Source organism: Phycodurus eques, chromosome 15 (genome assembly GCF_024500275.1).
Source record: "Phycodurus eques isolate BA_2022a chromosome 15, UOR_Pequ_1.1, whole genome shotgun sequence".
Taxonomy (NCBI): Eukaryota; Metazoa; Chordata; class Actinopteri; order Syngnathiformes; family Syngnathidae; genus Phycodurus; species Phycodurus eques.
In genome coordinates, this window is record NC_084539.1 from 14,816,051 (window position 1) to 14,828,758 (window position 12,708).

Sequence of the window (12,708 nt, forward strand, 5' to 3'; positions counted from 1 at the left end):
TCAACGGTCGTTGACTAACTCTCTCTGTTTACATCTACTCTCTTCATGTCATCATCCACGGAGGTTGAAAAAGGTAAAAAAAAACACAGTTTCCAGAAACAGTTTTTTTTCCAGAAAAAAAAAACTATCCATCCATCCATCCATTTTATATATATATATATATATATATATATATATATATATAAGTACTCAGGTTTAATACAGATACGAAACAAGTGCAGCAACAAAACATTTGCACTTCATTACTTCCCACGACTGTTACTTGGATTTATAGGAAATCCTCTTTAATCCCCGCACCTTCACTTTGCCCTTTCTATGCGGCTCGACATTGCGTCATCTCTGTCTGGCGTGGCTCTGAAGTATTCACATTTGACAACAATCGCAATCCCTGGTGCGTCTCTTTCATCAAATGTATCGGTACACGCTGGAGTCCTCAGACTTCAATCCTATTCGTATTTTTCTTTCTCCTCACATTTTTCTTGAAAATGTTGGTCGTGTTACTAATTGTATTTGGGGGTGTTCATTTTTGGAAAAACTAGAAGCACATATGCACAAAGGTGTAATTTTCACTGCATTGCAGTCGACCCTTGACAAATTTCATCCTTGACCCTGCAGCGAATTGTGAAAATGATTCAACAATTGTCTTCACTGCATTTCTATAAATCCTTCATCAAGTGCCATAAAACTACAATGTTATTGCGTATGATACTTCATATACCCAATTCTTTCTCTGATTTCCTCAACAAGCCCAGGGGCTTCCGTGGATTCTCTTCCTGGTCATCACCTTCATTATGCAGCCTGTGAGCAAGCCATTTTCTGCACAAATTTTCTTCACCTACAAGAGAAGGTGCAGTTGTAACACAGCTACTGAAAGCGTTATCATATTCATTACATTACTCTTTGTAAAATCTAGAGATGCAGTTGGAAATGGATGCAGCTTATTGATTGACTGGAGTTTATTGCGAACATGCAGTCGAACAAACAAGAACTGCTTTTCCTTGTCGAGCTGCTGATACAAGTGATGACAATTCCTGAATCTTTGAAGTCAAGTTGCGTTATCAAGAAACATTCATTCTTCAATTTTGATTTGTGCTCGTCCTTATTAGGGTCACAGGTGAGCTGGAGCCTATGGCCTGTATAAGAAGGAAAGGGCGTGCAGCTTTTCTGGCTTCTTTTCTGGATTCACCCATCAAATTGAGTCTGTCATTAAAGACACCTTTATTCCATTCCAACCCTAAAATGCCGCAGTCAGAAAGTTTCTATTTTTCTCTCTTTTTAATTGGCTACTAAAGAGCTTGTTCAATTTTCAGCAGTTTGCAGCCTTATTTGTTTGCCAATATTTTATGCACCATTCATTCATCTGAAATGAACACAAATGGTTTAATGATGACTATCTCTCAGCCAGTTATCGGCTCACTTCAACTAGAGACACCTGGAAACATTCATTCAGATGAGTATAAAACGATATTTGTTTTACTGCAAATTAACAACCAGAAAGCCCATATTCTACCTGACTGCGGTTCCGCGTGAATGGGAGAGACGTAAAGCACGGCCGCGCATATATGGAGCATCCCGGAGGACACAAATGTTAAGAATATAAAAACATCCTACTTTCGAAGTGTAAGGCCTTTTTCAAATTTAAAGTATGCTTTATCTTTTTGATAGATTTCAACAACATTCACACCATGTTCCACAGTTTCCAGACAGTCGAACTAAATGAGATCATGGCAAAGTCTGTTTCCATCAAGCCTTATTCGGTAAGGCTGTTTTCATTTTCACCGGCGGATGTATTAAAATCCATCTAAATGAAGAGCGTTTAAGTTCTGGCACTTAAAAAATGACTTAAAACCAAAAGGGACAATTGGGCTCTTTGTGTGACTCTGACTTTGGAAGAAAAGTATTTGGACTGGCCACCAGCCAATCACAAGACACATATTGACAACTATTCACACTCACGTTCACATCTAAGGACAATTAAGACTCGTCAAAGAACCTAATATGTTTTGGAATCTGGGAGGAAGTCAGAGTAACCGGAGAAAACCCACACAAACACGTACTTTTGTACAGTTTTATTGAAAAAATAGAGAATTTGAGAACACACTACAAAAACAGCAACACATAATACATGACAGTCCCAAAGACAAACTAAGAGCACAACAGTTACTAAGTATGTTTCACTGTGCTTTCAATGAATCCAAAACTGTCATGTGTGCTCATTACCAATACAATTATTGTTTTCAGTATGGGAAAAACCTGATCGCCATGTGTGTAAATAGTTGGACACATTTCATCATCAAAAAGAATTCAGATAGACCCATAAGCCAGGTCTCACACTAACGCTCCATCTTTGCAAGTAGGAAAAAACACAAAATAGATGGTACAACTTTGGATTCATGGCCTCTGTATGAAAAATGGTGCAAACAATCAAGAAAATGTAATTGAGTTTTTAGGGAAGCACCACTAACTGTGCGGGTGAGTCTCAGGATGGGTATATGGATTTTAAGGTTTGAAGACAAGTAGTGTCATCGCTACATGTATCTACCTCAGTCCCAAGCAACATACTCAGGACAAAGCTGGAAAATTTTTCAAAATGTTTAACAGCACATTGCTTGCATTATGAGTTATAGATTCAACTGAATAACTCATTCAACTATTAAAAAAAATCTACAAACATTGCCTGCCAAGGAATACTGTATTGTTGTCATTTTTGCCATTCGTATCAGGTATTGCCTTTGCATATTTTGTAAAGATCAATCAAAACCCCTTTTCATCAATAAATATGCTATGTAGCCAAATCTAACTAATCTCAATACGGACACAGTGGAAAAGTCGTGATTTGGAATCAGAGTATGCCGCAAACGTCAGACATAAATGTGGAGGTCAAACCATCAGGTGTCAATCTCTTAAGACTTCAGCTCAGTGAGCATTTAAAAGAATGACTCCATGAGCATGTTTAGCTTTTTCTTCTGTCGTTTTAGTGTTTTTTTTTCAAGACACCACAAAAGGTGCATCGGTGGTAGATAGAGGAGAAATGATGATGATGACCGTAACAATGGAACTTATTGCGATATACACATCACTGTCCTACATGCTCAGAACAATATGGCTACAGCGTCAATAAGTCAACGTGAATAATAATCGAAGAACGCAATATATACCACAAAGGTAACTGCGTTTTAGTATTGTGAAGAGACCTCCCAGGTACATCTAGTAATCTCCCTATGCACTTTTTTATTAATTGTGCAGTTAAATTTAATTAATAGTTTTATTATCTAGTTTTATATACTGTTATTATAAACTTATTTTTACATGTGTATGGCAGTTAATATTGTTGACTACTTCTTGAAACATGGACAGTTAATAAAGGTTTGGAAAGAATGGAATATTTTAATTCCTATAAGTTCCTATTTAAAAATGGTTTCAAAATGTGAACAATTGTAATTGATTGAGTGTGACCTTCAAGATTACATTGCAATTGATTTAGAAACGCCAACATGGATGCCCATTACATAACTCTCGATATTATATTTTATGCGACAACTACCAATGAGACTGTGTTTTTATTGTTGATTTTAAAAGCAAAGCAAATCGCTTTCAACACAAGGCCACTTAAAAGTGGAATTGAAGTGGAAAAAAACCCAGTTATGATAATGTCTATCTTCACTTTGTTGACACTATTAACAACATATCATTGGGCTAACATCAAGTCACCGTCATACATTTCTTTAAGCCATGATCACACTTAAAAATTAGACAATTGTGCCAAACACAAGAAAATGGTGCTCTACATCATTGGGTCTGTTTCCAATCAAATCTTTGTGCTCACGTGTAATGATTTACACAATGGGAAGGAGAATATAAACTAGCGTAATAAAAGTCAGGAATCCAGATACTCAAAATAACTTTCCAGTTGGTAATTAAAAAGAAGGGCAACAGATTCATCATAAAGTGCAAATTAAATGAGTTCCAACATACACATTGTCTGACATTCTTCTTATTGCCTGCAGATAACAGTGGCAAAAGTAAATCCTGTAAAACATGGGGCACAATTGGGGCGAAGCATTTTGGCAGGGGAGGAAATGACGGTGCTAAAAAGATACGAGGCACTTAGAAGGGTGTACAATTTTCCAACTATCCATGCCCCAGGCATAGGTTTTTAGTTTATATTAGGTTGGTGGTTGCAAAAGTCAATAACATTACATTTGTGCATAATCCAAAACTTCTGACACATTATTTAGAAATTATGGTGTGAATAATGAAAATAATGTAAGACTTTGTAGGCAGTAAATCAGATGCGTCCAGCGTAATTACTTTCACTGCCGCTATATATTGTCAACCATAAATGATGTTAATGATTCGGTCAGTTGTATGGAGTTGATTATTGATTAATTGTGTTTTAAAGCAAGTGAGGCCAAATTGAGTTCACTGTTTTGGCCGCATCCTGCAGGGGTGCAAAATGGCAACAGCCAGTTACGGGAAGCTGAGCTAATGCACGCCCGAGCAACTCCTCTGGGAAGCATTATTCTGATTAATATAACTCTTGCCAGAGTCTCCTATCTCATTAAAAATAAAATTTTAATAACAATTTGTCAATCAATTGGTAATTTGCCCCATAACGGGCTCATCCCTTGAAATAGTCACAATAGTCTACATTTATACTTTCATTTACAAATACAATGGAACCTCGGTTTACGAACTTAACTTAATCGGAGTCTCTGTTTGCACACTGAAATTTTTGGCGGGGTCCGTGACACAAGACGCAAGTTCACACTGTATGAAAGAAAGCTCAACTGTGTGTTCCGTGTATATGCTGGCACCGTTTGTCCGTAAAGCCATTTCTCCATGAACACACTCGTTCATGAACAAAAGTTCTACTTCATGAGGCAAAGAGAGTGAGTTTCTGTTCTTCATGAAGCATGTCTCTTCCCCCCCTATCATCCTAAACATCAAATGGAGAAAAATCCTTTTCTTGTAGATACCAGGGGCCCTCGGTTTATGTGGGTCCTGACATACAGGGTTTTGCGCTTACAAACTATGGCACAAGAAGGCACGCTCATTCACTGCTCTATTTATTGTTTTTCATTTGATTGTTTTATATTTATGGCCTAGAAGTTTTGTCATACAAATATTTATTGTAATTATGACTTTACTACTATGTTAGCAGATATGTCAACATAGAATATTATTAAATTTAAAAATGTAAATGTAGACTGATGTGACATTTGTTTTCCTCTCTTCACATCCCCCCTCCCCCTTTCATTTTAGCTATATAATACAAGGATGTAAAGTAGGCTCATTCCCTTGTCACATTGTTCATGTTAAAAATGTTAGATGAGCTTTAATACCATATCTGCTTCCAACCACCAAAGAAGCCTTTGATCTGATTCTTGTTTAAAAGTCCCAAAAAATGTATTTAAAAAAAGTGAAACAGCCTTTTGAAATCTTACATTCTTCTTCTGTGCTTTTCAAACAGTCCATTGAGTGTGCCCTCTAAACCATCTCCTATAAAACTCCTTTCACAATCTCATTTCAATTCCACCTCCTGTACACGACGGCACAAGCTATGAAGGAGTGTTAGGGCCACAGCGAAGAGAAAGAGAGAGAAAAAAAAATACAAAGTAAGGAATGTAATTTTGACAATAAAGTTGTAAGTTATTGAGAAGAGTAAAGTAATTTCATCATAGTAAGTTGGTAATATTTTCCAAAATATTGATTTTTTAATATTTATTATTATTATTTTTTAAGACTTAAAGTTCTAATATTAAACATAAAAAGTTATTTTACGAGAATGAAGTTCTGGTATTATGAGCATAAATATACTAGGACTGTTGTCTCAGACCTTTGATGTTTGTGTAGGAATTCAGAAATTAATTTGTTATTGCATTCATTTTCTTCTAAAAATACAGGACTTTTACATTTTTATCAGTGTTGCCCTAATATTCCTTCATAATAAGCAAGAAAAAAAAGGTCATCAGCAAAGATGATTGCATGAGCATTGACATCATCATCAACTTAGCGTACAAAAGAGGTTCATATGGCGAGTTATGTGCACATTTCTTTTTAACATGAAGATATTAAATATTGTAGTAAAAACATTTACTACTTCTGTATATAGGGTGCTGGAAATATTACTAGATTTTGAATAAAAAATGTGAAATGACATCCAACCTGCAAAATATTAAATAGAATTGGTGAGCAAATAACCTTGCGATAAGATCAGGTGTGCTAGCTGTCCCTAATTTGCAGTTTTCTAGGTCTAACTTTTAAGAATGCTGATTTAGAAATGTTGCCTTTATTAAGTACTATATTCTACTCTGAGATGCTCGAACTTGTCCACATGACGGTAGACAGAAGAACAATGCTTCCTGCTTTAAAATATATATAATACATTATATACAAGAAATAAATGTAGGAAGAGTTTCACAGATGAAACGCAAACACTAACATTTTTTTTTTTTGCATTTTCTATAAATACGAAGAAATAATAAATAAGTGATTATCGATTTATTCAATATTGCCTCTCTATACCAGTGGTTCAGTTTGAATGAGGTGCACTGTGGTGTGGCAGACATGGAGTGGAGAAAGATTCTGCCGCAGAAGAGATTGATTTGAGTTTTCTGCAGTACCTGAAAGTGGATGTGAAGGCTCCATTGGAATCTTGGTTGATACCATTTGAATTTGAGAGAAGGATCAATTAGAAGGTCAAACATTTCCCTCAAATCTGGGCAATCCCTTCCTCTAGCATCTTCATTGGAGTTGTAATAATGCATGAACAACTGCTTAATCAAGCATGATCACGCTTCTGAGGTCTTGACATGTGTCCATCTGTAATAATCTTGGAGGATTTTGTGACATTTCCGCTTTCACCAACGTATTCCTTCAATTTGAAGATCCACTGAACCGATGAGATGAACTTGAAGAATCGTCATAGTCCTTGTGAAGACTCCAACATTTGGAACCGTGTGTGGTTGTGGGAGTGTTGACTGTTTTCTTTGCAACATGGTACATCAGTTGATCAGGTTCCATTTTTTTTCTCAGAGAAAAGACAACATAAAGCGAGCGGGTCTTTTCATGCAATCTGCAAGCAAACTTTAGAAGAGTGTAGGAGTGGTTTTCCCCATGTTAAATCTCCATTCACTTATCAGAACATAATGCAGTCATTCAGTTGCGCATTTGAAGAACTTTACATTCATTCTACAATAGAAACACCCAGAAAGGTGGGGTCATAACATTTCAGGGTTCAGTCATTTTACATGCTTGCCTTTCATTTTTGGATAATGATGGAAATGTAGTTGAACATGACTGAGGATCTCAAATGAGTTTGACAGCCCGATTATGACCGCCAAACAAAAACAGGAGCACATCCACATGTTGTGCAACTGTTGGTGCACTAATACCCCACCGGAGAACAGTGCGCAATGCAGAGCGTTTCCAGAAGACAATAAGCAAAGTATACAGATCCGCTGGACTCAGATAACCTGAGACAGGCTGAAAGTGGAAACAGACATATTTGTGATATAGCTGAAAAGTGCTGGTTGCTCTCGAAGTCCATGTTCATGTTTGACTGCGAGAGTCCAAGCCATGATGGGATGTTAGGAATCCCCAAGATTCACTGAAATTGATCTAGATGGAAAGTCTTCACTTGAACAAAATGTTGGCAGGCCCACCGTGTTCCCTTTGTTATAAAACCACTCAATTCTCTTCAGCTTGGTCTGTAACACCACAAAAAATCCACTCAATGATCCATAAAAAGTGTGTTCCTTATCATTAGAAAGTGCTAAGCCGCTCTAGGTCCAACTGCAGTCTTCACCATACTAGGTCCACATATATTGTGCGTGTGTGTGCGCGCCTGCACATACAGTATGCATCAGATGTTGACACTGGTAGTGGAGTTGTTCATAAGTACTCTCATCTCCTGAATGCTAGTGATGATTTTCTTCTGATGTCCAGCAAGGTTCACCCCAACTCTCCGCAAGTCCCTAAAAAGAGCACAGAAATAAGAAGATTGTTATGCATCAGTGCACCTTAGTTCACCATGTAAAGTCAAATATTTGTAGAAATGACAAGAAAGACAAAGGTAGTGTTTTAAAGTGTTCCTATTCGGTAATGTGTCCATGTGCCTCATACACACATTATAGTTTATGTAGTGCTGCCTCCATGAGTTAAAATGTGTTTATTGCCTTTACGAGCACTTCCTTTTTATTCCCACACTTTGAGCTCTGCAGCTGGCCGCAGCACACTCAGCCAAAATGCCAGCCGGAACATGCACAGATCCAGTCACTTCTTAGCTGCCGTCATCCTAATTGCAGTCAAACTGTCTCCTTGCATGCAAGTTTTTATTAAACTGTATCTCTCATTTCTCTCAAAGTGCCTGTCTCGTTGCTTGTCTATTAAGGGTTGACATTTTTCCTGTGATAGGGGTGTTTTGTTTTTCACAATCTGCCAGGTAGGGTTTCCTGAAAACATAACCTAAGGGTATCATAAAACCCAAATGATACTGTTACAAGTAGCCTTACTCTGACGTCATCTGGGCGATGGTGTCCAGTGACGCATATCCTCCTTCCATGAAGAGTTCCGTATACCGGCCCATTTTGATAGAATCCAGCCACTCGCTGACTGTTCTACTCCAGATGTTGCAGTCCCCGTCTACACTGGTATGCTCCACTAACAGGTTGGACACCCTGATGACGTCAATCACAACAAAGGCAGTAATTAATTGAGTTGCACTGATGCATTCAAAGATTCAGACACCAGTCCCATTTACGTTATCAAAAGTGCACTCAGGAAATACAAACCCTTGTCAAGGATTACAAATTTGGAGTCTGTGAGGTAATAGTATTGACAGTTTCCTTTCTTGGATCTAGAAGGAATTCTGGATCTAGATGAAACTTATCCACCTCATAGACATTAAGTGCCTGATTTAGTAAAATCACAAATAGCGGGTGCTAAATTGCCTATGCACTTAAAGACCTTTTTACACCGCACTTACAGCGCACCGTCGACTTTCCCATTCTTTGTGTACTGTATGTGTTGAGGAGGCGGGACCATGGAATGCTGTGTGTGTTCATGCACTCTAACAGATTGCATGTGCTGCTGACAACTGGTGTAAAAGCCATGGAGAACACCACATTTAAAAGAGGGTTTTGCGCTTTTGGTACTGCTGATGGTTTTTACCATGACACATTTGGGAGAGCACCGCAATTACAGAATGAAGTTTGAATTCATGAAATTGAAAGCGTTAGTGGAAGACAAACAAACATAATACTACTGCGTTATAGGTAAGAAATCTATCGCTCTGATAATTTTGGTGGAGCCAGCAAGTGACGAAAAGCAATTTTTTGTTTGATTGAACTTATGCAGAGTGGCCAACCTGCGTAACAATGTGTTTAAAACTGGGGCCAGCACACCCTAACCATTACACTGGGAGAGGCCAGCACCAGAAAATCAGCTATTGCAATTGGTCTCAGTTTGATAAATTATACTGGGCGTGACAAATTCATCTATTCCAGTTTTTACACACACAAACGTGAAGTAAATCATGCACTAAGATCTTACAAAAGCACAAATAACTTTGCAAACATTTCTGATTAGACAAGAGCTTTAAATGGGATTTCCATTTTAACGTTAAATTGAAAAATAAAATAAGATCCAGATGAAAGTGGGTCCCTAGCCCTTCACCCAAAATTTCTATTTAGTAACGCAATTGTTAAAGTTTTGCCCATGAATGTTAAAAATGAGATTTTATAACATAAAAAAACATGTTTATAATATTATTAACTGGGCTTTTGAACCAATACAACTATTGTTTTTGATCAGGAGCCTGTTTTTCTCTTTTTTCCAACTGTATATATGATCATATAGTGTATTACAACCTCATTATATTTTAGAATGGAATATGTAGTTTTGGTTAATTAATTCAACAAACCGGTGTATTAACCATTATAGAAACATAAAAGTAAGCACACATAATATAGCCTTCAACCATCTACTGTGATGCAAAGCTGAAAATTGTCTCTGCTCATTGCAAAGAATACATTACATTATTCATGTCGACAAAGACTGGGCGCCAAGCTTTGAAATACAAACGTTAAAGCTTGCAAACAGCATTTTGCACGCTGCAGCTACCTAATAGGAGCATCATTATGCAGAAAGTCTGGCCTTGCTTGAGCTCCTTTGAACTGTCAACCACTATTGCATTGGTTCTTACATTGGTAATTTACTTATTATCAGTGTTTCTCTTTGGAGAAAGGGCCGATAATCAGCCATTATTTTATTGCCTCTACAAAGAAAATGAGGACTAAATATCTTCATTACAACACTTTAATGTCATTACACACTAATGTAAAACTAACTAATTGGATGTTAGAATGCTTTGAAAACCAAGACACCCCACAGAAAACAATTGAAACTATTGCTTATTCTTAAGATAATCAATTTCATTGATGCCTTTGCTTTTTTTTTCCCACCAGCATGCAGCTATATTGCGGTCTTTGCCCAAAGTCATTTAATTATGCAGCCACACAAGAATTCAAGAGACTATTTACATTTAATCTGAATGATGATGAGTTTAGCTCAGAGTTTAATTCACTAGAGAAGGAATATGTAAAGCAATCGGAGGAAGATGAAGAAAGTGCAATTTAGCAGTGTTTCACTTCACATCCCTTTTCTTGAAGCCGAAGAAAGTGGGAGGCCAATATTTAAAAAAAAAAATGTGTCAAATGGTCATCGGCATGTTTAAATCTTTTAAATGTGTCATTCTCACTGGATGTGATGATTACTTTCTTGATCAGAAAAATGTATTTGAATACCCATTATCAGATTTAAAGGGAACATATTATGGACAATTTATTTTTTAAATAGTTGGTAGACAAATAGTTGTGTGTCAGGAGTGCCTGCAAACCCATCAAGTGAAATTAAATTATCAGCCTATTTCTGAAAATATTCTGCTTTTCTGCCATACTGTTACAAACCAGTGGGGAAAAATAACATAACCACACCCAAATCACGTTTCACCCCCAATCACTTGGTAAAGAGGCTGGCCAATGTTGCATAGCGGGAAAAAAAACAAAAAACAAACAAACTTTGAAGTGGTTTCTACTACTCCTACAAGCACTTCTCGAAGGCTGGTAAACAGAGCTGCGGTGTTAACTAACAGTCTTACCAGCATTAGCTTCTGTTCATAATGAAATCCATATACTGTAATCATGTTCGGCTAAGTTGTCGATGTGGGCGTGAGGGGTATTTGTGTTTGGTGATATCATGTGTCACTGCATTAATTGCAGAGTGTATTTCGGTGACTTAATGATGAAATGCTGCTTCTTTCATGACAATACAATTGGGTCTCGATGGGCATTCATTTTAAGTGTGTGTGTGTGTTGGGGGGGAGAGGAGGGAATAAGGTTAAATTAGCTAGTGGTGTCTTCGTGCAAGGTGGGGAGAACTACAACCCCAATTCCAATGAAGTTTGGACTTTGTGTTAAATAAAAACAGAATACAATGATTTGCAAATCATGTTAAACTGACATTTAATTGAATACACTACTAAGACAAGATATTTAATGTTCAAACTGATAAACTTCATTGTTTTTAGCAAATAATCATTAACTTAGAATTTTATGGCTGCAACATGTTCCAAAAAAGATGGGACACGGTCATGTTTCCCACTGTGTTCCATCACCTTTTCTTTCAACAACATTCAAAAAACGTTTGGGAACTGAGGTCACTAATTGTTGAAGCTTTGTAGGTGAAATTCTTTCCCATTCTAGCTTGATGTACAGCTTCAACTGTTCAACAGTCCGGGGTCTCCGTTGTCATATTTTATGCTTCATAATGTGCCACACATTTTTAATGGGAGGTCTGGACTGCAGGCCGGCCAGTCTAGTACCCGCACTCTTTTACTACAAAGCCACGCTGTTCTAACACGTGCAGAATGTGGTTTGGCATTGTCTTGCTGAAATAAGCAGGGGCGTCCATGAAAAAGACATTGCTTGGATGGAAGCATATGTTTCTCCAAAACCTGTATGTACCTTTCAGCATTAATGGTGCCTTCCCAGATGTGTAAGTTACCCATGCCATTGGCACTAACACAGCCCCATGCCATCAAAGATGCTGGCTTTTGAACTTTGCGTCCATAACAGTCCGAATGATTCTTTTCCTCTTTGGCCTGGAGGACACGACGTCCCCAATTTCCAAAAACAATTTGAAATGTGGACTCGTCGGACCACAGAACACTTTTTCACTTTGCATCAGTCCATCTTAGATGAGCTCGGGCGTTTCTGGGTGTTGTTGATAAATGGCTTTTGCTTTGCATAGGAGAGTTTTAAGTCGCACTTACGGATGTAGCGCCGAACTGTATTTACTGATATAGTTTTATGAAGTGTTCCTGAGCCCATGTGGTGATATCCTTTCCACATTGATGTCGGTTTTTGATGCAGTGCCTGAGGGATCGAAGGTCACAGGCATTCAATGTTGGTTTTCGGCCTTGCTGCTTACATGCAGTGATTTCTCGAGATTCTCTGAACCTTTTGTTGATATTATGGACCATAGATGATGAAATCCCTAAATTCCTTGCAATTGTATGTTGAGGAGCATTGTCCTTAAACTGTTCGACTATTTTCTCACGCACTTGTTCACAAAGAGGTGAACCTCGCCCCATCTTTTCTTGTGAATGACTGAGCAATTCAGGGAAGCTCCTTTTATACCCAATCA

At 37.7% G+C, this 12,708-nt stretch overlaps 1 protein-coding gene across 3 annotated transcripts in view; it reads right to left on the bottom strand.

Moving 5' to 3' along the window:
• Positions 1-2,054: 2,054 nt before the first annotated feature.
• Positions 2,055-12,708, bottom strand: part of LOC133413298 (ephrin type-A receptor 5) — a 93,977-nt gene continuing 83,323 nt past the window's right edge. For 2 of the 3 annotated variants that reach the window (XM_061697453.1, XM_061697452.1), the window contains exons 18-19: positions 8,517-8,681; positions 2,055-7,979 (exon numbers count right to left, since the gene is read on the bottom strand). In XM_061697453.1, the coding sequence (XP_061553437.1) occupies positions 7,868-7,979; positions 8,517-8,681 (277 nt within the window). In that variant the 3' untranslated portion in view covers positions 2,055-7,867. The remainder of the gene's footprint in view (positions 7,980-8,516; positions 8,682-12,708) is intronic. The other variant, XM_061697454.1, reaches the window with a different exon arrangement.